Raw genomic sequence first — 27,827 nt, 5'->3', positions numbered from 1 at the left:
TGGCAAGTCTCTCTTCCCTTTGGAATAATGAATCAGTCATCAAAAAAGATGAACAATACTCTACGAAATAAGTAAATGTACGTTCAGTTTGATTTGAAGTAAGAATAAATCTATCAAATAAATGGTATTAATCACGTTGAGAAGTCTCAGCTATTTTACACACCTTTACCTTGACAAGAAGTGCCTTTTCTTCTTTTTCTTTCAGAAAGGCCTGAAATGACTCATAGACAGATCAATCTGAAGCATGTTTTTACTACTCAAGAGGTCTATGATTATCCGAGAGGCCTTCCGAGCTGATTGAAGTAACGCCTCAATAAACCTAGATTACCTAATAACTTTTTCCGCCTCCAACTGTGGTCTTCACGCACTATTACGGCGACTACTTTTGTATCCACCAGCTTTGTTGGCTTTACTTCCGCGGCATTTTGCTTTGCTTTGAATGGTTATTTATAACTTCAGATCCTTTGAGGTTCCCGATCCTGGCAAGCTGCTTTCTTACTCCTATATATACCTTTACCTAGACAATGTGTCCGTACAGTCATTAAGCGTCTAGGCAGTCCCACTCCTAACTTGACATAACTTCGCAAAACCTACCTAACCAATAGAGAATCTATTTGTCTGAGATGGTTATTATTCTGGTTTCCCAGAATTCGACTAAGTTGAAGGAATTAATGATTAATAATAGTCAATTATTAATGCTTATTTTACAGCTTAAAAAGTCATGTTACTTAAGTACTCTTTTTGAACACTTAAGATTAAGATTAAGATAGTAGACAGGACGGGACCTATGCCCCATGGCACCGCAGCCACAAAAGACTTATTGTGCCAGCCCCTTCTTAGTTCTAGTAAGCGAACCCTCCCCTCCTAAAGAGGTTGAGGACCTTCCCTACTAGTTCTTTTTGCGCTACTATCTCCTTCGGCCTCAACGTTCCAAAGGTTTCATAGCGCAAACGTTCGATTGCAACGCAATCGAACAACAGGTGAGAGGCCGTTTCCTCCTCTTCCTGACATAATCTGCACAGCGGCTCCGAGCTGATAAGCCCCACCCTGCGCAGATGCTTTTTAAACCTACCGTGCCCCGTGAATAGGCCTGTAATCAGAGTAATCTGATTTCTGCCCAAACACAGGGTCTCTTTGGATCTTTGCTAACACAGCCAAGGCATCAAGGTCTTGCTGTGTTTAACCCCAGGACACATCACCCAGTTCTTTTCATGCTCCCTCCAGATCCAATCTCTGAGAGCCGCACTAACCGAACCCCTGGTGATCCCCAGGACAGGCTCTGGACCGATGAAAGGAGTGTTAGCTCCATTCCTGGCCAGATAATCAGCTTTTTCATTCCCTTCAATACCCACATGACCCGGCACCCATTCCAACCGAACTTTGTTGTTTTGAACACTTAATTGTATACTTATAATTTTAAATTCAAATGTATTGAATTTTTGTACATATGCATTTCCTTTGATGAATTTATTTTACTTCCGTTTATGTTTGTTTTACATAATAAGTGTACATATAACCTACTATATATATTTATTTTATTGTAACTGGAGCATTGATCCGTGATTTGGTAAATACAAAAAATAAGTACATAACAACTAATTAAATTGTACAAACCTGTAAGAATCTTCAGCTGATAGCTTTGTCCCCTCGTGAACAATGTATTTGAAGTATTTTGTCAGTAAAAAGAATAAAAATTAAATACAAAAATTCATCCAAAATAAAAGTAAGACTGTATCCTTCATGGATAGATCCAACTATGCCCTTCCCTTACTCACCGACTAAAAATATATACATCACTACTTGTTTCGCGTTTTTGGAGAACATCTCTCTGGAAAAAAAAACAATCCGCCAAATAGGTCTTGAACAAATTTAATTAAAAATCATGTGAGAAAAAAACTGTACATTTCAACATGATTCAATATATTTGAATAATTTATTTTACTATTACAGAGGCGTATCTAAAAACCAGCGATTATTATAATTATTTTTGCTCAAAGTAAATTAATTTAAGATGCGTGTTCCTTACAGCACGATAAAACACACTATTATTTATTAGTACATAGGTACTTTGTTTAATTTTATGACTTTTCAACGTCTTAAAGAAGTATTGTTACACATCGAATACATTCCATTATGATTCAAACAAAATACATAATGGCCTCTCTCATCGTTCTTCTTTAATATTGATTTATATAAATATATATTATATATAAATATTTACATAGCCAAGTTGAAAATCAAACTTTTAAAAAAACAGTTTATAAAATCCATCTTAAAAATAAAAGAAATTATTTAATACCTACATATATATACATGACTAAAAATAATAAGAATTGCTTTTTCGATATATGTATATGTAGTAAAATAAATAAGCAAATAGTAAAAATCTTATTTTGGTTTCAAAGAAAAATACAACAAATTCACCAACAAGATTCTCATTTGCGAATAAAACAAAAATCTAAATATTTCAAACAATAACTTAAAAAATATCTTGCCTTACCCAATTTGATTTTTCCCCTTTTATTTTTCCATTCGACTGAAGGCAGGAGTTTATCCGCGCAACCTTACTTATATTTTCAATAGACCTAAAAATTCTCAGAAACTTAAAACAAAACTTAACGTTAATCTTTGCTAAATTCTAGCCATCGACTTGGCAATTTTTTTCATTCAGAATATGCCAAAAAGTTGCTGCTATTTATGGCGTTGGGATATCTCGTTGATTGTCACATCAGTTTTAATTATTTCTCGGACCAAATGAGTAAAAAAAAAAACAAAAAATATACTGTGAATTTTTTTTTCTGCGAACGCATTTAAATTCGTTCTTACTTTTGACTAAAAACCCACATTTATTCTTTACAATCATGTAAAGAAGTACAATTTACTAGGTGAATGATGCAACTAACTAATCAATTACAAATAAATTTGTGTATTTCAAAATAAGATTTCAGTTAAAAAGTAAATCTTTGTAAAACTTTTTTAATTTATAAATTGTTTCAAATTACTATTACCCGTACCTTTTGATGCCTTCACTGTTGTTACTCAGTCTTAAGTGGGATTCAAGGGATTATTTTTTTGTAATAAATATTTCGGTTAAGTTTAATCAAATTATTTAAATTTACTCGTTACTAATCGAGAAAAGAAATGGAGACGCTATGCGGAAGATTGAAATGCTTTTTTTTTTTTTTTGCAAGAAGGAAGTTCGTTTTACTCCAAAGGACAGCGATGTTAGCTCTATGGAAATGGAAGGAGATGAGTAGACAAGAAAAAGAGAGCGGATGCCGAAATCACAACCCATCCACCACTGTCCTACACTTCATCAAGTCGTTACCAAACTAGACCTTCAGGCCAAGGTCAAGTTAAAATAAGATCCATTATTTTATTAAGAAGCCACTTTAATAATTGGGTAATAAATCGCCCTACTTGCCCTCTATTTCTGCAACAAGGAATGAATGTTCTACACTTACGTATGAAGGGAGCCAAGTTTGCCGAAATTATCTTTCTTTTCGAGATAATGAATCAAGGAAATTTAATGGTGCAGGTATAATAATAAAAAAATAATAATAGAAAAAGGAATTTAGCCTCTAGTATAGATTAAATTTGTCACTTAGTTACAAGTGCCTCAAGACAAAAATCTTATATTAAAAGTAAATAAAAACAGGGAGAATTTTTTTCATCACTCAGTTAAAAAACAGGTCTCAAAACCTAAGAAAAATTACTAAAAATTATGTCTAATTGAAAAAGAATATTTAAACAAAAGAAAAAAATATCTATACATCGACGTTTTATAGTCATTATATATCTATTTATACGACATTTTCTTAATATATTAAAATATACATATTTAATACTATTTACAATATTTATTTATTATCATTAAACACTTAGAAAGCATATCTCTTTCTTTCGTTCGGTTCAGATTTAAAAATGACTATAGTTTTTTTTTTTGATAGATCAGGAAACTTTTAGGGTGAGCACGTTTTAAAAATAATTGAGTACTTTTTGGTAAATGGTTAAAAAAGAAAAAGAATAAAAAAAAAAAATTATGTGTAAATGCACAATATAAATATGTATTAAGACTATTTGGTGTGCGGAATAATTGTAGCGGTCATTTTAATTTTATTATTAAATGCTACAATTTAACTCATTAATTTATATCAATTTGAATCTAAGTACAAATTAGAGAAACTTTTTTTTTTAAATCTCAAGATATACATATAAAGATCGCAACACATTTTATTGTTGTAAAATTTATATCAATTCTCATTTCTACTTCTTTATAATTGAATAAGGTTGGAAAAAAAATAGTTAACTAGCACTTAATTAAAAATATGGAATATAATAATATTAATAAAAAATGGACAAATTAAAATTGAACATATCACAGCTGAATAAAAAAAAAACGATGTAACATAATTCACGTTATCTTTTTTCATGATCTACAGTTATTTCATATTTATATATTATTTTCTTTTTAATCAATTAATTACATATTACTAATTTGGGTTAAATATTAAACATAATATACTAATACAACTTATGTTTAAATAATCTTATGACAGAGGTGGAGAAAGTGGATAATAGAAAAACGGCCCACACGGGGTACGAGTACAATGGTTAAAAAAAAAAATGTCGCCTTTTATCTCGTCTTAATATTAATACAAGAAAGTAATTACTTTCTGATAGTAGAATAGGTGGATGATATAATTTACTTTTTACCTAGACTGACTATCCTAGTAATTACTGGTTTAGTGAGTGTTGTTTGTGATTTTGAAACATTACTTGCATTTGATGCTGAGGTTGTCGTTCCTAGATTATTATTACGAGCAGTATCCTCTTTTAAGTAGCTCTCTTTGGCGCTTCTTTTGTAAAAACAGAAAATATATTTATTTATTATTTCACAATACAGACTCTTTGTAAAATAATTACTTGTAAATTAATAACTGTACAAACGAAGATATAAATTAAATATTTAATGAAAAAATATAATATAAATTAAACGATTGTTCTATAAAAATCATGAGAATACTTACAAAAATCTTGTAATATCTTCAATGTCTACCAGCATTGAATCCTGGCTCATATGTAGTTCATCTCTTTCCATCAAAAGGCTCATTAAACCTTCATTCAGTTCTAAAATAAATATGCAAAATAAAGTGATTAGTAACTAATCCAGAATTAAACAAAAAAAAAAAGAAGAAGATTTGTAGTTCTAAATAGATTTGCCTAACATTTGTTACATTTTATTTCCTCTAAATAAAGGATTTGTACTTTTGACTTGAATTATGCTTTTTACATAGAAAAATAACAAACAATGCTCCTTTTTTTTGGTGTGGGAATGAGACATGAAGTGTTTATTTCTTTTCTCGTAATTTCACTCGATATATTTGTATATCTTTGGTTGAAGTAATATTTTTTTGGTGGAAAATTTGCATACTTTAGCACTAAAATTTTGAATATCATGATCTACAGTTATATGTAACTAATATGTTATATGTAATTAATGTTCTATTAATTTAGTAATTTAACTATGATCATACTTCCAAAAAGATACAAGAAACAGGACATTATGGAGGGGAGAGAACTAGATAACAACATACATTTAAGGTGAATACTATCACATAACATGAATTAGTATTTTCATTTTGAGACCGTTAAATATTGAAAATTTATATGTAGTGAGGATTCATACAATAAACCAATTGTAATGAATACATATAAATCCCCAAGGTATAGCTGAAAAGTGGCACAAACTATCTCAAAAGTGAATAAAAATTATAAAAACCTGATTTGAAACTTACTTGAAAGTAAAAAAATATATAAAATTTCAAGAGAAAATCTATTTGAAATTACGAATCTTAAGGAATAAGGAAAGAGAAAACAACGGAATAATTTTTGAAGCCGAAGTGTCGGAAAAGAGAATAACTAGAGAAAAATGGGATCAAAGTAACTGAAGATGGAGACTCACATTGACCGATATTATTAGGCCCACACTAGGCCTAGCGGCCAAAAGTCTGTACAAACGAACATTAATAAGATAATTTCATAAAAATCCAAGTTACATGTGCTCAGAAACTGTTAAAAGTTGAAGGAAGGCTGATTCTTAAATCAGTTAAAATTTCTCCCCAGCTGCCATAGGACATATACTATGTCCTATTTTGGAAAATGCACGAGCACATCGTAACAAGGATGTTCGAAAAAACTTATAGTGAAAGGTAAGCATTTAACTCTTGAACTAAATTTAAAATGCATTAATGCTTTTTTCAAACTTAATACAAACTTTGTATGGAAAGATGGCAGTAAATTGAAATAATAATAACAAGGTAAGGAATTGGATCAGTTTATGACGAGCACTCTCAAGAACAATTAATAATTAACTAACTCGTAATAACACTCATCAGCAAAAGACATGATGCCTAAGTAATAGTGATTAAGTAATAAGAGCGAGCTGAATAACTCAGAGCAACAACTGCTAGCTGATTATAATTATCTCTACAGAGGGAATCAAAAGAATCAAAAGATAAGATGTAGGCACTCTAGAGGCAGAAACATCAACGAAATTAAAACAAAATCATTTAGAGTTTCAGTGCAATATCGGGTAAAATTAAATGTTAATTACGTTCAATGTGTGTATGAAGGTCGTTAACTATAACCTGCAGCTGTGCTACATTCATGTTGGTTAGGATTTGCCTAGTAACTCTTCGTCTTCCTTCTGGCAGAGTAACGCCCACCTAAAACAGGGCGAAAAAATTAATTAATAATATTATAACACTGATTTGTAATGAAACTTGAAAATAATAAGAATAAAAGAAGTGGGGGTAATAACAGTGCGGTGGACTAGCAAGCCATAGGTCCTAGCTCCATGTCTAGGCGTGCAACAGATTCATTTTCTATTCCGAGACTCCTACTGTTCCTACAGTCACTGTTCGGTGGCAGAAAGTGACTTCTTTAGCGAAATAATACTTTTTGGTGGCTGTGTACTGTAGTTATGTGTTCCGAGCAGTAAGGAGGGAAGCCAAATTTGATTCCAGCGAGTAGCTACTTTTTACTTATTTCAAAAATATTAAAATAGCGATTCATTTTCTTTATAAGCGGATGATGCATTTGTCCAAATGCGAAAGATGTGTAGCAAAAATTGCCTTCCTCTTGTGTCAAGTATTCGGAGCTATTAATATAAAAATCATTCAGTTAACCAATTAAGAGATCTATTAACCAATAAAGAGATAGTGAATAAAGGCAACACTTCTGTAGTCTGAGCTATGAAATGACTTTACACACTACGATGAGGAGGAGAAAATAGAGAGATACAGATGTTCGAAAGCAGCACATCAAGAGATTCTTCTATAGCAAAGCAAAACAGAGACGCTGCTCAAATTTTATGAATTGGTAGGTATTCCTACCCTTTAAAGCTAATGATTTAAGTTTTTTGTGATGTGGCAACGAATATATAGAATAACAAATGGATCAAATAAAGCAATTATATAAAGAGCGGGACGTCGATTGTAAAGGCTTAATTGAGGAAGATTTTTCTTGTTGCTTAAACTACAATTGAGAATTCAAGTTCTTCTTCAATGGTTAGTAACAATGAAAAACCTTAATTCTTTAAAAAAAAAAAGATATATTAATATAACAATTTAATAAAGTTTTTTAAATAAAATTAATATTATTTCTTACGAAAATATCCTCCGAGGGAGCAAATGGACCATGAACATAGACCACTTCTTAAGAGATCTAGACGTAAAAACGATTTTACAGACACCACTTACGCTCACACAATACACATACACATAAAAATACAAAAACGAGGATGTTTAGAAAGATATGATGTGAATCTCTGCAGGAATAGAGGAATTTAAACAACTTCTATTATAATGATTCATGTTGGAAAATGGAAGTGTGTCAACCACATGAACATAGATTAATGATTTTTATATTCTTTATCAATCATTGAAACTAGCCAGCATTCTGCGAATTATTAATACAGAAACAAAGCAAAATCAATTCAATTTTGACTTATCTTTTAGTGTTAATAAAAAATTTGAATGAATTCATTTATTTTTCATTATTTCTCGTAACAGATTTAAACAAAAGAAATGTACGAAAATACTCTTTGTATTAAGAAATATTACTTACCCTATTAAGGCTGCGTACAATTAATGGCAGTACAGGTTCTTTGTTTTGTGCCACTGCCTGTATCTGATGAAGTGGCAATCTTACAGCGGTTGGATCCGCAGTCAAGATTTGCGGTTCCCTCTGTTTCAGTACCTACGCATTTTAAAGAATAACATTTCTTAGTTAGGACTAAAAGAAATTATATATTTATTTAATATAGTACGAGTATTAAAAGTTCTGGCAGTTTGAATTTATTTTATTTCTGACCAAATGTTCTTGTATGTATATAATTGGAGAAAGCAACAGAAGAACTTCATTCTCGCATATTTTTTCACAAACATTTATAATAATTTAAAATTTGTATATAGTTTGTATATAAGTACATTACTTACCCATTGAGAAAAATTGAGACCTTTGGGTGGATCAGGTGTAGGAAGTTTAGATTTCATTGTTGTAGTATGAGCAGAGCTTGGGGAAGGGCTCTCCGAACTGGGTGATTCTGTATCAGAACTAGTTTCATTCATAAAACATATTTGAAGGTTCATGCCTGCAGAGATACAAAAGCGAACTTTAGTGAATAGTTTTTCAATTTGTGAATGTATTTTATATGTATATATAGAGAGAGTCAGCAATATCTACTAGATTTACATATATAAATCCTACAAATAGAGATCTGGAAGAAACTAACCACTCTGAAGTCTTGCTTGTAAACTTGGTTTCTTGCCAGGTTTGTCTCCACTTCCATAGTACTCATCAGAATCACAGCCGGTTGCAAGACGCCTTCGTATTTCTTCCCTGTCATTCCTTCTCTGCGAACGCAATTACTAGTGAATTACTCATGCTCTTAAAACTTTTTTACAAATGAGATCTAATAAACTACGAGATGCTACTAACATTATTGCTGTTATCATCAATCGTTATTACTCGAATAATGTTATCAACAACGTTTTGTTCAAGATCATTATCCACTTCTAAACTATTATGTTGTTTATCGTATTCTACCCAAACCATTTTATTATCAACAAGTACTGGCCATTTTAATCGTTTATCAAATTGTTTTACATTATCTAAATTCAAATTCGGAGTTGATATAGTTTTCGGTGGAGGTAAACTACTCTGTGTCTCTTTGAAGTATGAAGTAATACCATTTGTTTTCTCAAATAATGAAGTTTTTATGTTATCTAAGGTTTCAGAAGTTTTCAGTTTGAAATTTTCAACAGACATTGACCCAGTAATACGATTAGACTTGTTTTTGAAAGTAGATAACCAATTTTCAAACATTTTCAATGGCACTATTAGTCACTTTATTATTTTAGTAAAAACTTATTAAATTTAGTAAAAGGCACGTCAGAATATTCTAAAACTAACTAATCAGCTTCACTTTAGGCCGTCCTAAACACTACAAAATATGGTCCCATTTAGGAATGAAGTTATGTACGAAGCTTAAACACGCACGCATTGCAGTGTACTTTAAAGACAAATTTCCCTCTAGTACACAGGGAATTCCCCGTCACACCTTCTGAAGATCAATACGCCTAAGCAAGCAAGTTTAAGAAGAAGTAGCCCACTAAAACACATATTTTTCTGCAGTACTATTTAATACCTCAGGACAATGCTTCGGTAACACGACTGATTTACGTGTAACACTAAAGAGAAGGTTATTAAAAAACCAATCAGATTTAAACGAGCGTTACCAACGTAACAACATTAAATATTTATGTATTTATTTTTTTAAAGCTATTTGTTTATATGAAATTTGTTACAAATAAATTAAATCACTAAATTCGAATAGAATAGAATAAAATAAAAAAATCATCACTTTGTATAAAATGAGCTATTTAGGAAAATTAGTACTCAAAACAGAGCGCAAACAGAGTCGCTTTATTGTGAAAGACTTTTCTCTTTTTTTAAGCAACAATGACTGAAAAATAAGATTTAACTTTCAAGCGAAATCAGTAATGAAACTGAAATTCAGGCTGTAACAGTTGGACCTCTTTACATTTAACTTCAGAAAAAATTTGAACGAATTTTAGAAATAAGAAATCCTTGTGGGTATACCAGACTAACAACACGAACTTATAGATGTTTGATGTGTAAGGGATCCAAAAAAGGTTATTGTTTCCTTATGTGTTACTCATTGAGTGTAGGTCCCAAATAAATGATTGCTTAAGTGAATTGTAATTTCTTAAACCGAAGTAGTTGCTCACATAAACTATCTAGCTTAAATGCTGCCAGGACAGATGCCAAAAGCCGAGAACGGAGTAGCTACTCTACTTCCCCCATCTTCGATAACTTCATGCACTGATAGTACAAACCTTACATAATTACTTCTTAGTAGCTGGTTGGAGTTTAAAGACTTGAATTTAATGAGGCGGCAAATAATACAATATCGGTATATTTTGCAAATTTTGCACCAAAGAAGGAGCTTTTAAAAATGTGTGGAATGCCGAAGGGGGAGTTTTACAACTTTTACCTCTTCATCTTATGGAAGAAACTGATATACAGTACGGATTTAAAAGAGGAATTTCCAGTAAAGTACCTCACATAAGATACACATGGCCGGATTCAATTTCTAAAGACACAGTTTTGATGAACCGTACTCATTTTGGGTCAGGATTAGCTATTTATAGGTCGCTATAAGTAATGATTGCGCGTCATCTGAGTACAATTGTACCCGGAGCTTTTTTCAGTGCAATGCCAGCCACTGGACATTGTTTTGTGTTTCAGAACTGTTCATTGTCGGACAGTAAGTTGTAAGGAGCTCCTACGAAAAGAAAATCTAACGGCTGGCAGCTGGATTCGAACCCGGGATCTACGCAAAGGAATTTAGTACGCTAATTACTGAGCTAAAAAGAAAAAAATTCAAAATATAGTTCTGCAGTGTTTTCATCGAAAATCTATTTTAAATTTTTTAGTAAATGTAAAGTAATATGAGTCTAATGTAAGTTGATAGTTTTTAAAATTATAAAAATTTCTTAGACCATAAAACAGCAAATAAAAAGTAGTTTTCATTAAATGGATGAAATAAAATGGAAAAGCCTTATACATCAAAAAGTGAACCACCAAATATTATGTAACATAGAGTATTATTTCAATGTTTAAAAACAAATTAAGAAAAAAAAAGCAGATAATATTGATCTGATGGAAAAATTGATAACATATTAAAAGAGAGTCAGTCACTTTTACCTTGAAGTTTTTCCATCTGGTAGTAATTCAAGTGTAACGAATTTTCTCAAGGATGTTGTAAAAGGTTTTGTTATGAAAAGTGAAGGAGATTTAAGGAAACATAATCAGAATTATATTGTTAGTGGAAAGTTCTTGATCTATAAAATTAATAGCGTTTAAAAAAAAAGTCAAATAACCCTCTTCACCACGAAAATAAAATAAACCGCTAAGACTATGGAAGTTAGGCAAGACAATAAATATTTTATTTTATGATGATGAAAATGAATTCTCTGGTTTTTTAAAAAAATATTTTGAACTATTCAAACTTAACGCTTTTAAAACAGTAAAATATTGCTCAGTTGGATAACTACGTATTGTATTTCTCTCAAGCGTAATGCAATTTGGACTAACTTGAATTTATTGCCGCCTTGTACTTTACTTTATCGAACAAGAAATAATCAACTGACCCAAATTTTATAGAAATTATTTTTCATAAACATTTTTCTTTTAAAAACAATCAAGAGTCAGCAATAAATTTTGCTTTCGATATACACTATGTACTACGATGGAAAATTAATTTATTGTTACAGGTAATTCTTTACATTGGACCACAACCATAGAATGATAGTTTCTTTTTGTATTATTGTACAGCAAGGTGTGATGTAATACAAACTTTATAGTTCCTCAAGGCGAAGAATTAAATTTATATACATATCTCTGTTTTTATAATAATTTATAGCTCAAAACATGTATTGGGCACTTATTTATCAGCCAGAGTACATACTTTTTTTGACTTTGTTGAGTTCGACCAAAGAAAAGAAAATATTTATGTATTGTGATTTTTCAATAAGTTGATTACATTTTCCGGGAACAATAAATAGAAAAAAAAAATCCCTAGAAATTTTGTTTTGGAAAATTTGGAAGTTGGGTGTACTTACTCTCCCCCCCCAACAGCAAATAGCAAGAAAAATAAAACAAAAAATTGATTAAAGCCCACGAATTTTTTAAGAATTCATTAAAAAATAAGTAATTGCATTTATTTATCAAATATTATTTTTAATTTTTCCCCAAGTTTTCTTTTGTATTTCACAAACATGACTAATAATCATTAAAACTTTTCCTCACGCACTGATTATTAACAGACTTTCGCCGTTTTTTTTTAATGAGAGTGGACACTACCTTAGACTATTTAATATACACTTATTTCCTCATAGAACTTTGAATATAATTCAAAATGAGAATTAAAAAAATAAAATAATAATAATAAAAATACGAAAAGTAAACTGCTTAATAATCTTGAATTACAAGTTTTAATATGTTTCTATGTTTTGAATAATTTGCGAATTGTCAACAGAAAGAAATGAATGTTTAGAGTTACCAAAGAAAAGGTAATTTTGTAATATTTCGAAATTGAACACCTCAAGAGTAATCATTATATAATATTTAAGAGAGAAAAAAATAAATAAATATGTATATATATATTCCTATAAACAGTAGTAAAACAAACCTCTGTAATGTCACCAATTGAATCCAGGCTTTCATGCGAATCATAAGTTAACGTGTACAGATCGAGTACGAATCGTGAATCCTTCTTATAGTGTCTACGATGGAATTTAGAAGTTGGTCCACCTGTCCATGGATTTGACATAACCGTGGTAGCCATTTTAGGAATGTTCCAAAAATCAAATATATTCTCTTAACTTTTAAGGCACTTTTTTTGGAGGCCAAAAAATTATTCGCGACAAATGAGGATATTTTAAACCGGCGTGTAAGCTGAGTGAAAGTATTAATTAAATATTGATGTATGTATAAAAAGAAAAACCGTTCCTTTCTCTCAGTTATGGCCTATCTACAGACGCACGACGTACACTCAAAAGCACATAACAAACTTACATCACTAACTTTTTATAATACAATATTCTGGACAAGAGAATATGTTGCAAACATTGTACAAGAATAAGAAAGTACACTGTACCATCCGTTAGCACAGAATGCAACCAACCTTGCTAAACCTCGGCTCTTGTCTCGCTCCCCACCTCACCGCTATTTTTCTTCACTTTGTACAGAGATATAAACTAGAATAAGAGGGGGCCGGTCACCTGCTCCAACCAAAGAGGGGAAACTGGAAACCTTAAGTCTTGGATTCATCCAATATTCTAACATTTTTTAAAAAGTTAATTTAACTAATATTTAACTCTAGCAAATTTGTATGAACCAATTAAATAATGCTGCAAAGATTTCCTTAATAGCCAATATGAAATCTTAGCTCACTAATTCCTCATACCTAGAATAGAATAGATTAGACTAGGGCGGCCTCAAGGCCTACGCCACTGCACCCCTTTGGATCTATTGTGGCTCCCCTCACACTAAAGCTCACCCTCCAGACCTGTCCTTTTAATCAGACTCTTAATGCTAGAGAGCGACTCTTGGTTAAAGCTCACAGGCTTTGGTTCCTCGTACCTAACTAATATTGCTGGCCGATGTAATTAAATTGTTTCACTCCTTCCTTCACTGATAGTTTAATTTCTTTTACACCTCGACAATGTAGCGATAGTGCCAAATGAAAATTAAATTTATTTAATCGAACTACTGGCAAGAAGAAATTACTCTCTGTTATGTCCACTTTCTGTTAGTCAGTTGGACTAAAGGGCGAAGAAATCGTGGCTATTATGAGGAACATCCTTCAATCTCAAACTCTTAGAGCATTTGTTGAATTAGAGATGTTTGAGATACTACTATGGACTAGCCACTTATTCAAGAATCTTGGTAACTGCTCAATAACAACTGCTCAATAACTCTGATAATAACTGATGACTTTGGCACAGTACCTTCATGCCCTGAAGAGGTAGCTGATGGTTGCAATTATCTTGTTTTACTAAAACAGCACTCACGCTTTAGATCTTCATCCTTCACATACAAACACTCATTTAAACTTACATTCTGTAATTTACAGACGTTTACATTATCTTACACACTTTCACTTAAAAAGTCTTAAGAAACAAGAGAACGCGCTGTTCGGAGGCCGACATTGCACTGCAACGAAGCTGTTCAATACAGGCACACTTCTGAGGATCAATATTTTAAATTAAGGTACAACGTTTGAAGGCAGATTTTTTTTTTTTTTATCGTGATATGACTCTATTAACAAGAACACTGTCTCTTTTTTTCAAAATTATTTATTTGATATTAAGAGAAAGTGAAATCATCATGTTGCTAAATATAAAAGAATAAAAAATAAACTAAACCAGGTGGAGAGGATGAGTGACAATGGAGCGCGTACATGATCTGGGATGATGTTTTTTATCTGACCACAATAAAACCACAAGAACGCAATCTTACCTCTCTATTGATAAATAGATACTAGATTAGAATAGGCCACTAGGTACTGGATTACCTACCTTCTTTTTAACAACATTAACCTAGTTAACAAAAACATTCTCATTCACTACTATCTTATCCTGTGAAACAGGTGGTTCTTATATTTTAATAATTTCTCACTGATGTAAGGGGAAGTGACGTTTGATCGTGATAAATTTGTTGTGACTGGTTTGTTTTCAGGTAATAAATGTTTTCAAGGAATATAATGATACATATTTGATGGTAAGAAAAATACTTGTAAGATTTGATAAAATAATAAAATAAAAAAAAAAGCGAAACCCTCTACTTATTTAAGATAACGCCATTACTGAACCGCCTGGAGAGACTTTAGGAGGCATCTTTCTTTCTTTCTCTGGCCCACACTCTCCCTTCAGATCAACCAAAGGGAGAATCAGAACCGAAGGGAGCAGTTATGTAATAGATATTGGGTTTACTAATTGTTGTAAAGTTGTACTTTACACTGAAATGTGTGATGAAAAATATTTCTTTTCCCAAATTTATAAAGATTATTTAAATAAGAGTGTAATCTGATCTAGAAATGATCACCAACTGAAAATGGAAAAATTGGAATGAGGAACAAGCTTTAAGATAGAGTTGGAATTGAGAAAGTTTGGGAGTCACATAAATCCATTTTAGAATGTAAAGCCGATTAAGGTATGCAAACAGATAAAAATTATTTATCAATTGAAAATAAACAATTAATTCTTAATATGGAAATAGATTAATGGTGCCTAAATATGGTTAAATTTGATACAATAAATACAATTGAATTTTCTGACAATGACAATCTAAACATTTGGCGAAAGTAGACTGCCCAATAAGAGATAATGGTTCAGTGCACCAGCATGCAAGTCTGCAACCGCCTTGGGAGTGACGACCGACCGACATTGGGAAATTTCATGCCCGGCTGTTGACATAACGACACCCCTCCTCTTACTCACTGTGGTACTGCCGTGGTTACTATTTTGGACGATAGAGGAAAACAAGTAGCACATTAGAGTTAAGAAAGATTTACTTGAAATAAAGTTATTTCAAGTAACCATTCGTGGGGTGGGTGTTGATCTAGTGGACAAGAGCGTGGCTTTGTAAGTGGGAGTTCCCCAGTTCGAATCCAGCGTGTAGCTACTTATTATTTGCTAGAAAAAACTGTTTATTGTAAAGTATGAGCTTCTGCTTCCGCCTACGATAACTAATTGGTAGATGGACGTTAAGCCCCGCCAGAAAAAATAGACAAATACTTTACTTACTTACCACGTACGAATGAAACACTCTTAATTTGTTTAAGATTGCATTCCAACTCTGTAATAATTTCTCTAAGTTATAACAACATACTAGGAAATAATAAAGAAACAGACAGCTGTATCACATAATCGCACTCTTGTCCTAGAAAGTTTTCAAGAGAATGCAGGAGTCTTTCAAGATAAAATATTACTCTCACACAAATCAATCACATACTGATACTGGAGACGAGATATCAGGTTAAATCAATACGTGACAATTTAATAAATTTAAGCAGGCCAATCTATTACAACCAACACAGCACAACCGCCATATATACATTTTCATTATATTATAACAAATAAGGTTAATAAACCATTTTTGGTACTCAGAGCAACATTGTTAGATTTGTACGTAGAATTTAGTGTCTGTTAGTTGTTCAGTAGGTGTGCTTAGTGCAAGAATGGTTTTAATCTTGCATTTGGTTCTTCCCAAAGCCCCAGTTCTAATTACCATTCGAGGATCATATCTAATTAGAGAATTTGAGAATCATTGAGGTAGTTTCGACCCCATTACTTGTATCCATTTGCTCTACCGGATGAGTCTCTTTTCAACCGAATTTAGTAAAAAACAACTTAGATGAAACTAACTAACTAAATGGTTCTTCTTTACGCCTATTTTTTCAGAAGGACTTAACGTCTAACTACTAAATTAAGTGTCGTGGACGGAGGCAACTAGCAAATGTAATTTATTATAAATTCCTCTAATAAACTATTCAATAAAATCCAAGGCCTTGACCAGGGAATCAATTCCAGTACCACAAAACATCTTAGCTACGCGGGTCTCGCCCCCTGTACAAAGTTAAAAGAAAATTTTTAGACACCGTTTTCGTACAAATGTCAAAAATCTTTTTTTCAAAAAAATAGTTAAACACAGCTCCTGTGATGACATTTTAAGAGTTAGCTTACAGTCGGGTATGTCTAGTACCAATTTTCTAATGGCTATTTGATGACAATAGATATTAGATTATAAATATCACAAGAGCTATTTCCTCACCACTCTGTGTTCACATATTTTACGACATGCACTAATTCCTATTCAGAATTAACAAATCAAGCAAAACAATTTCTAATTGTATTGCATTTAAATTTAAATTGTATATATACAATTTTGCATAACTTTCTCTCTCCACTGAAATCCATTAATCCAACAACTCTCTTCGCACTCCAATCCTGAATCCCAAGAGAAGATTGAGACAACGGTGGCCAAGAGTGATACTGATGGAATAAAAAAAAGTGATCTATATTAATTCTTTGTAAATATGTAAGATATCTCTCTGTTATCTCCTACAGTTAAGCTCTTAGCGTCATTATTGCACTAATTACTCTCATCTCCTTCAACTCTACTGGTAAATACCTACATCTCATTCACCATCTATCGCCTGGGTATTTCTCATTAATCTACTGCTTGTAAACATCTCGGAGGGTTGTCAGTGGACAGCAGCTCCATTCTTATATTCACCTTTTGCCCTCAATAAATATTGTAAATAAAATGATACAATTTGCATTTAAATCAAATTTAATATTTATATAAGATTGTTAATTAAATTAAGCTCCAGTTAGCGCGAGAGTTGAGACGTGGATTGTTGCTATTGGATTAATCATGTAGAGAAGTGTGATTAGTCTGCGAATGACTGTAGACAGAAAAATTAACATAATAGCATGTTTAATAAAAGCCAACTTTTGTTATGCTCGCAAATACCAACTTCAATAACAGTAATTGTAGGAAATAGTTACGGATTGTTTGCGATGTTGGTTATCATTACTACAACATACGAGAGGCTACGTGTGTCCATGTAATATTATAATAGTGACATACAATGAAGTCTGAAATAATTCACTCTAATTACATTTTAACATTACGGTCCAAAGGAATGTATGTATATTACTTGAAAATCTAATGCAGTATTACCTCATTCATTCATTCCACGCTTGGATTACTTTTGGTTCTATTATTGCGTATTTAAGATTTTAGAATTAGAATGTAGAAAGGTGTAGATATATGTTGAAATCTTCATTTTGTTGCAATCAAGTAACAGGTCAATAAACCGAGAGATATCATCAAGTGATACTTTAGCTCATGGACTATCTTATTCATACTTCGGCGTTTTCAGATAATATACAGGGTGATCTTACAACGGATGTGAAACAACTAGAAAAACTTGTTGGGGAAGATATTTTTAAGTAAAAATCTCACATATATTTCTCTTACTAAAATTTAGGAGGTTCTAACTTTACATTTTTTTCAAACACTGTTTTTTAAAGCTTATAATAAATATACTTATAATACAAATGATCTAGTATATGTATATTACTGAAAATTATATTGAAATGAGGCTTTACAGGAAACCTAACCTTTTATCAGGCCTCAAAATGTCTTTAAAAACAATTTTGCTAAAAAACTAATTAAATGAATGGTTGAAATAAATACATATCTGTAATGTATATAAGAAGTTTAGAGAAATCATGAGGGGCATGAAAAATCCGTTCAGTAAGTGGTAGGTACTTGCGGGTCAGGAAAAATTGGAGTTTCCATCAACATATATTAAACTTTCATTTATAATAAGAATAAGCACCATAAATTTCACTGAAGCTGCTCTTTAGAAGAAAGCATACCATTTTCGAGAAAATTTCAAAAAAATGTAAAAATATCTGAATATTTTTGAAACTGTTTTCATCCTTCTGCAATTGTTCAGGTTTTGTGATTTATTTAAATATGCAAACAAAACACATACACACACACCATTTACTAAAAATTACTTTCTCAATCTTGGAGAAGCTAAAAAAAAGAGATAAGTAAAAATATTATGCAAACATAAATCTTTGCGTCGGACCATCAAATTGTCAGCTTAAATATGATATTCTCCCTAAGTTAATAAACTTCAAAATATAAATTTTCAGTATTATAACCCTTACTCTTCCAGTATTAAAAAATATATTCTTCAATACAGAGTGGGAATTAAAAGAACCAGAAAAATTAACTGTATTGTATCGCTAAATTCAATACTCATATTAGTTAGTTGGAGAAAAAGAACATGGTACAAAAAGTAGCGAATCGATAAAAGCAAATTAAGAAGCTAAAAAAAGTTCTTCAATAAAGCATACCGACAAACAGTCCCACAGTCCCCAACAACACAAGGACTGGAGACCAAGTATGTGCACATAAAGGAGTCTTTATGTCAACATTAAGAGCAACTTTTACTATCATCCAACTTTTCTTATTTGTTGACAAATGGAATAAAAAAAAACATGAATTTCATTTAAAAATGAACTGAGCTATTCTAGAGCTGGGAAAAGAAGAAGAAAAAAATCTTGAATGAACAATAGGATGATTAAGGGAGAACATGGAGTCCTGAGTGAACATGGAAAATAAGGCATCAAATTGATAAATAATTACAATCAATAAGGGAGAAAAAATTAATGGAAAAAGTTTAAAATGTTTTAGAAAACTTTTTCAGTTGTTGAGTAAGTTGAATATGTTTTTTTAAGAGAAAAAAGATTATTCTAAAAAGATTAATTTTTTTTATTTATTTTTTGCCAAGTTTTCGACCTAGGTACCGGTCCAACTTCAGAGCTTATACCAATGAATAATTATAATTTGTTTAATATTTTTAACATTAAAGAAAGGCGCATATTCAGTCCTGACTATTTAGAAACAGTCCTGTTAGATGACCTATTCCCTAGGTCATATGCTTGGCAAAAAATAAAAATTAAACATTAAGACCGAAATTGGCAATAATCTTTTTTACCATTTGGATTAATGAATCAGCCACCAAAAAAGATAACCAATACTCTACAGGACTTTATCAAATTAAGCACTTTTAGTATTCTCTAGACTGTAGAAAGTAAATTTAGATACAACGAGCAAGAGATAATGAGAAGAGTTTATCTAAATAACTACTTATTAGTTAAGATTATAAACATTAAGTATACTCAAACCGGAATAATGGTAAGAAATAAAAAGTCCTTAATCTTTATTGTAGCCACGCTATCTGTTGTGGTTTATCTACTTTAACAAGTTATTCCTACATAATCAGTAAAGATAACACTATTGTGAAAACAAATTATGATTATTTCTTAAACAATTAGATTAGATTGTATGTTTTAAAGGAAGAAATAGATAAAATAGTCAATAATTTAAAATAAATTTATAATTTTCTCATTATTCAAAAGTCTCAATTCAGAAAAGTTTCTTAGCACAGAAATTAGGTAGTAGAGGGAAAATGGCGGTTCTGGCGCACCTAAATTGTGCCAGATCCAAACACCTCCAAATCTGACCGGGTAATCATCGAGTTCAACGAAACTGTAAGTCATACCCATCAGCACCATTCTACCCCCACCTATCATCGAATTTGACGAGGCTGAATCCCGCACCATCACAAAAAAAAAGAGGAATCGTTTTAAAAGATCTAAAGATTTAAAAGATTTAAATTGGTATAGATATACTCAGATCTCAGAATTGTTAAATAATAATTTTGTTCTGAATAATGTTTCAAATAAATAGGTTTATGACAGAAAGTTTAAAATAAACAACAGACTAAAGGGTGTTTTTAAGCAAATGATTATTTTTTTCGAAAAATGAGTTTAAAAAAGCACTCACACAAAGCAAATAGGGTGAAGGGACCGGTAATTTAGGGCTTAAGAAAAAATTCGAGTTTCGTTTAGAATATCTTCCGTTATTTTGGCTCCAGGTGTTGGTTGGTACAATTGTGCCGCTCCATTAGATTGTATTATGTATTCAGTAAATTCGATTTTTATGTCAACCAAAAATTATTACTTTTTTAAAGTATTTCAATGACCCGGTGATTGACATACCGAATTTTCGGTGTTACCAGTGTTTGACATGGGGTGGGACCAGTGATTGACAAAAGTATATTCCTGAAACGACCTAAAAAATTCAAAATACCTAAATCGCTGTACCACTTAGATTTTTAACAAAAAATCAGTCTTATTCATAATTAATAACAATCGGTTTTTAAATTGGCCTACCTAAATAATGTAATATTTTTCAACATTACGCTTTTTCATGCAGTTATTGACGATCAACCCTTATACAACTATCCTACCGGAGAGTTTTAATTTCGTTCAAACCTTCTAGGGCATCTGCGTCATTCAATTATCGAAAAACTTCATTATACAAAGCGTTCAAACTAGTATTAGTTACTTTGGCTCAAGAAACAGTTCGCTTAACCTTCTTGCAATGATAGGATGACGGTTCCGGAATGCTTTCTACCAAGATTTACCTGGTAGGTTATTATTGAAAGGGTTCGGTATATTTAGTTTTTTAATAAGTTGCCACACACTCAACAGTAGATGGCTATTAGTGATGGGAAACCCAGCTCTGGCAATGGACGTGATCCACAAAACTAAAAAAAATCCTCTACCGCAGAGGAGAGTACTGTACATCGCTCTATTCCTCTGCTGACGGTAGATTTACCATTCACTTTGAACAGTAGGGTAACTCGAGCGACTTATTATAACTCCCACAGCTCAACAAAACTATAGTATACTACTCAGTAAAACAGAGTGTGTAAGAGCATAAAATTTCATACGAATAATCTGTTGTTTACTGTGGGAGTTATAAGGGCCCCATTTTTAAACCATGACACAAAAAAATTTCAACTCTCAATATCTTCTCAATTAACGGATCTGTACTCAAGAAAACTATAGCATACTAATCAGTAAAACGGAGTGTGTAAGAGCACAAAATTTCATACGAATAATCTGTTGTTTACTGTGTGATTTACAAGGGCCCCATTTCACAGCAAAACCATGACCCAAAAAAATTTCAACTCTCAATACCTTCTCAACTAACGGATCTGTACTCAAGTAAACTATAGCATACTACTCAGTAAAACAGAGTGTGTAACAACACAAAATTTCATACGAATAATCTGTTGTTTATTATGGGAGTTATAAGGGCCCCATTTCACAGCAAAACCATGACCCAAAAAAATTTCAACTCTCAATATCTTCTCAACTAACCGATCTGTATTCAAAAAAACTATAGCATACTACTCAGTAAAACAGAGTGTGTAGGAGCACAAAATTTCACACGAATAATCTGTTGTTTACTGTGGGAGTTATAAGGGCCCCATATCACAGCAAAACCATGACCCAAAAAAATTTCAACTCTCAATATCTTTTCAACTAACGGATCTGTACTCAAGAAAACTATAGCATACTACTCAGTAAAACAGAGTGTGTAAGAACACAAAATTTCATACGAATAATCTGTTGTTTACTGTGGGAATTATAAGGACCACATTTCACAGCAAAACCATGACCCAAAAAAATTTCAACTCTCAATATCTTCTCAACTAACGGATCTGTACTCAAGAAAACTATAGCATACTACTCAGTAAAACAGAGTGTGTAGGAGCACAAAATTTCATACGAATAATCTGTTGTTTACTGTGTGATTTACAAAGGCCCCATTTCACAGCAAAACCATGACCCAAAAAAATTTCAACTCTCAATATCTTCTCAACTAACGGTTCGGTACTCAAGAAAACTATAGCATACTACTCAGTAAAACAGAGTGTGTAGGAGCACAAAATTTCACATGAATAATCTGTTGTTTACTGTGGGAGTTATAAGGGCCCCATTTCACAGCAAAACGATGACCCAAAAAAATTTCAACTATAAATATCTTCTCAACTAACGGTTCGGTACTCAAGAAAACTATAGCATACTACTCAGTAAAACAGAGTGTGTAAGAACACAAAATCTCATACGAATAATCTGTTGTTTACTGTGGGAGTTATAAGGGCCCCATTTTACAGCAAAACCATGACCCAAAAAAATTTCAACTCTCAATATCTTCTCAACTAACGGATCTGTACTCAAGAAAACTATAGCATACTACTCAGTAAAACAGATTGTGTAAGAGCACAAAATTTCATACGAATAATCTGTTGTTTACTGTGTGATTTACAAGGGCCCCATTTCACAGCAAAACCATGACCCAAAAAAATTTTAACTCTCAATATCTTCTCAACTAACGGTTCGGTACTCAAGAAAACTATAGCATACTACTCAGTAAAACAGAGTGTGTAAGAACACAAAATTTCATACGAATAATCTGTTGTTTACTGTGTTATTTACAAAGGCCCCATTTTACAGCAAAACCATGACCCAAAAAAATTTCAACTCTCAATATCTTCTCAACTAACGGATCTGTACTCAAGAAAACTATAGCATACTACTCAGTAAAACAGATTGTGTAAGAGCACAAAATTTCATACGAATAATCTGTTGTTTACTGTGTGATTTACAAGGGCCCCATTTCACAGCAAAACCATGACCCAAAAAAATTTCAACTCTCAATATCTTCTCAATTAACGGATCTGTACTCAAGTAAACTATAGCATACTATTCAGTAAAACAGAGTGTAAGAGCACAAAATTTCATACGAATAATCTGTTGTTTACTGTGGGAGTTATAAGGGCCCATTTCACAGCAAAACCATGACCCAAAAAAATTTCAACTCTCAATATCTTCTCAACTAACGGATCTGTACTCAAGAAAACTATAGCATACTACTCAGTAAAACAGAGTGTGTAAGAGCACAAAATTTCATACGAATAATCTGTTGTTTACTGTGTGATTTACAAGGGCCCCATTTCACAGCAAAACCATGACCCAAAAAAATTTCAACTCTCAATATCTTCTCAACTAACGGATCTGTATTCAAAAAAACTATAACATACTACTCAGTAAAACAGAGAGTGTAAGAGCACAAAATTTCATACGAATAATCTGTTGTTTACTGTGGGAGTTATAAGGGCCCCATTTCACAGCAAAACCATGACCCAAAAAAATTTCAACTCTCAATATCTTCTCAACTAACGAATCTGTACTCAAGAAAACTATAGCATACTACTCAGTAAAACAGAGTGTGTAAGAACAAAAAATTTCATACGAATAATCTGTTGTTTACTGTGGGAGTTATAAGGGCCCCATTTCACAGCAAAACCATGACCCAAAAAAATTTCAACTCTCAATATCTTCTCAACTAACGGATCTGTATTCAAAAAAACTATAGCATACTACTCAGTAAAACAGAGTGTGTAGGAGCACAAAATTTCACACGAATAATCTGTTGTTTACTGTGGGAGTTATAAGGGCCCCATATCACAGCAAAACCATGACCCAAAAAAATTTCAACTCTCAATATCTTCTCAACTAACGGATCTGTACTCAAGTAAACTATAGCAAACTACTCAGTAAAACAGAGTGTGTAAGAACACAAAATTTCATACGAATAATCTGTTGTTTACTGTGGGAGTTATAAGGGCCTCATTTCACAGCAAAACCATGACCCAAAAAAATTTCAACTCTCAATATCTTTTCAACTAACGGATCTGTACTCAAGAAAACTATAGCATACTACTCAGTAAAACAGAGTGTGTAAGAGCACAAAATTTCATACGAATAATCTGTTGTTTACTGTGTGATTTACAAGGGCCCCATTTCACAGCAAAACCATGACCCAAAAAAATTTCAACTCTCAATATCTTCTCAACTAACGGTTCGGTACTCAAGAAAACTATAGCATACTACTCAGTAAAACAGAGTGTGTAAGAGCACAAAATTTCATACGAATAATCTGTTGTTTACTGTGTGATTTACAAGGGCCCCATTTCACAGCAAAACCATGACCCAAAAAAATTTTAACTCTCAATATCTTCTCAACTAACGGTTCGGTACTCAAGAAAACTATAGCATACTACTCAGTAAAACAGACTGTGTAAGAACACAAAATTTCATACGAATAATCTGTTGTTTACTTTGGGAGTTATAAGGGCCCCATTTCACAGCAAAACCATGACCCAAAAAAATTTCAACTCTCAATATCTTCTCAACTAACGGATCTGTACTCAAGAAAACTATAGCATACTACTCAGTAAAACAGAGTGTGTAAGAACCCAAAATTTCATACGAATAATCTGTTGTTTACTGTGTGATTTACAAGGGCTCCATTTCACAGCAAAACCATGACCCAAAAAAATTTCAATTCTCAATATCTTCTCAACTAACGGATCTGTACTCAAGAAAACTATAGCATACTACTCAGTAAAACAGAGTGTGTAAGAGCACAAAATTTCATACGAATAATCTGTTGTTTACTGTGTGATTTACAAGGGCCCCATTTCACAGCAAAACCATGACCCAAAAAAATTTCAACTCTCAATATCTTCTCAATTAACGGATCTGTACTCAAGTAAACTATAGCATACTATTCAGTAAAACAGAGTGTAAGAGCACAAAATTTCATACGAATAATCTGTTGTTTACTGTGGGAGTTATAAGGGCCCATTTCACAGCAAAACCATGACCCAAAAAAATTTCAACTCTCAATATCTTCTCAACTAACGGATCTGTACTCAAGAAAACTATAGCATACTACTCAGTAAAACAGAGTGTGTAAGAGCACAAAATTTCATACGAATAATCTGTTGTTTACTGTGTGATTTACAAGGGCCCCATTTCACAGCAAAACCATGACCCAAAAAAATTTCAACTCTCAATATCTTCTCAACTAACGGATCTGTATTCAAAAAAACTATAACATACTACTCAGTAAAACAGAGAGTGTAAGAGCACAAAATTTCATACGAATAATCTGTTGTTTACTGTGGGAGTTATAAGGGCCCCATTTCACAGCAAAACCATGACCCAAAAAAATTTCAACTCTCAATATCTTCTCAACTAACGAATCTGTACTCAAGAAAACTATAGCATACTACTCAGTAAAACAGAGTGTGTAAGAACAAAAAATTTCATACGAATAATCTGTTGTTTACTGTGGGAGTTATAAGGGCCCCATTTCACAGCAAAACCATGACCCAAAAAAATTTCAACTCTCAATATCTTCTCAACTAACGGATCTGTATTCAAAAAAACTATAGCATACTACTCAGTAAAACAGAGTGTGTAGGAGCACAAAATTTCACACGAATAATCTGTTGTTTACTGTGGGAGTTATAAGGGCCCCATATCACAGCAAAACCATGACCCAAAAAAATTTCAACTCTCAATATCTTCTCAACTAACGGATCTGTACTCAAGTAAACTATAGCAAACTACTCAGTAAAACAGAGTGTGTAAGAACACAAAATTTCATACGAATAATCTGTTGTTTACTGTGGGAGTTATAAGGGCCCCATTTCACAGCAAAACCATGACCCAAAAAAATTTCAACTCTCAATATCTTTTCAACTAACGGATCTGTACTCAAGAAAACTATAGCATACTACTCAGTAAAACAGAGTGTGTAAGAGCACAAAATTTCATACGAATAATCTGTTGTTTACTGTGTGATTTACAAGGGCCCCATTTCACAGCAAAACCATGACCCAAAAAAATTTCAACTCTCAATATCTTCTCAACTAACGGTTCGGTACTCAAGAAAACTATAGCATACTACTCAGTAAAACAGAGTGTGTAAGAGCACAAAATTTCATACGAATAATCTGTTGTTTACTGTGTGATTTACAAGGGCTCCATTTGACAGCAAAACCATGACCCAAAAAAATTTCAATTCTCAATATCTTCTCAACTAACGGATCTGTACTCAAGAAAACTATAGCATACTACTCAGTAAAACAGAGTGTGTGGAGGAGCACAAAATTTCATACGAATAATCTGTTGTTTACTGTGTGATTTACAAGGGCCCCATTTCACAGCAAAACCATGACCCAAAAAAATTTCAACTCTCAATATCTTCTCAACTAACGGTTCGGTACTCAAGAAAACTATAGCATACTACTCAGTAAAACAGAGTGTGTAGGAGCACAAAATTTCACATGAATAATCTGTTGTTTACTGTGGGAGTTATAAGGGCCCCATATCACAGCAAAACCATGACCCAAAAAAATTTCAACTCTCAATATCTTCTCAACTAACGGATCTGTACTCAAGAAAACTATAGCATACTACTCAGTAAAACAGAGTGTGTAAGAACCCAAAATTTCATACGAATAATCTGTTGTTTACTGTGTGATTTACAAGGGCTCCATTTCACAGCAAAACCATGACCCAAAAAAATTTCAATTCTCAATATCTTCTCAACTAACGGATCTGTACTCAAGAAAACTATAGCATACTACTCAGTAAAACAGAGTGTGTAAGAGCACAAAATTTCATACGAATAATCTGTTGTTTACTGTGTGATTTACAAGGGCCCCATTTCACAGCAAAACCATGACCCAAAAAAATTTCAACTCTCAATATCTTCTCAATTAACGGATCTGTACTCAAGTAAACTATAGCATACTATTCAGTAAAACAGAGTGTAAGAGCACAAAATTTCATACGAATAATCTGTTGTTTACTGTGGGAGTTATAAGGGCCCATTTCACAGCAAAACCATGACCCAAAAAAATTTCAACTCTCAATATCTTCTCAACTAACGGATCTGTACTCAAGAAAACTATAGCATACTACTCAGTAAAACAGAGTGTGTAAGAGCACAAAATTTCATACGAATAATCTGTTGTTTACTGTGTGATTTACAAGGGCCCCATTTCACAGCAAAACCATGACCCAAAAAAATTTCAACTCTCAATATCTTCTCAACTAACGGATCTGTATTCAAAAAAACTATAACATACTACTCAGTAAAACAGAGAGTGTAAGAGCACAAAATTTCATACGAATAATCTGTTGTTTACTGTGGGAGTTATAAGGGCCCCATTTCACAGCAAAACCATGACCCAAAAAAATTTCAACTCTCAATATCTTCTCAACTAACGAATCTGTACTCAAGAAAACTATAGCATACTACTCAGTAAAACAGAGTGTGTAAGAACAAAAAATTTCATACGAATAATCTGTTGTTTACTGTGGGAGTTATAAGGGCCCCATTTCACAGCAAAACCATGACCCAAAAAA

The 27,827-nt window shown here is 32.4% G+C and overlaps 1 protein-coding gene across 4 annotated transcripts in view; it reads right to left on the bottom strand.

The window, feature by feature from the left end:
• Positions 1-1,899: 1,899 nt before the first annotated feature.
• Schip1 (Schwannomin interacting protein 1) overlaps positions 1,900-27,827 on the bottom strand; it is a 190,859-nt gene continuing 164,931 nt past the window's right edge. For all 4 annotated transcript variants that reach the window (XM_074131977.1, XM_074131975.1, XM_074131976.1 and 1 more), the window contains 6 exons: positions 8,798-8,918; positions 8,502-8,656; positions 8,131-8,262; positions 6,617-6,728; positions 5,031-5,130; positions 1,900-4,859 (listed from right to left, as the gene is read on the bottom strand). In XM_074131977.1, coding sequence (XP_073988078.1) covers positions 4,706-4,859; positions 5,031-5,130; positions 6,617-6,728; positions 8,131-8,262; positions 8,502-8,656; positions 8,798-8,918 — 774 coding nt within the window. In that variant the 3' untranslated portion in view covers positions 1,900-4,705. The remainder of the gene's footprint in view (positions 4,860-5,030; positions 5,131-6,616; positions 6,729-8,130; positions 8,263-8,501; positions 8,657-8,797; positions 8,919-27,827) is intronic.

Source organism: Rhodnius prolixus, unplaced genomic scaffold, assembly GCF_049639745.1.
Source record: "Rhodnius prolixus isolate KJV_2025 unplaced genomic scaffold, Rpr scaffold_4, whole genome shotgun sequence".
NCBI classification, from domain to species: domain Eukaryota; kingdom Metazoa; phylum Arthropoda; class Insecta; order Hemiptera; family Reduviidae; genus Rhodnius; species Rhodnius prolixus.
Note: the sequence above shows the minus strand (reverse complement) of the source record. Positions and strands in the feature narration are given on the sequence as shown.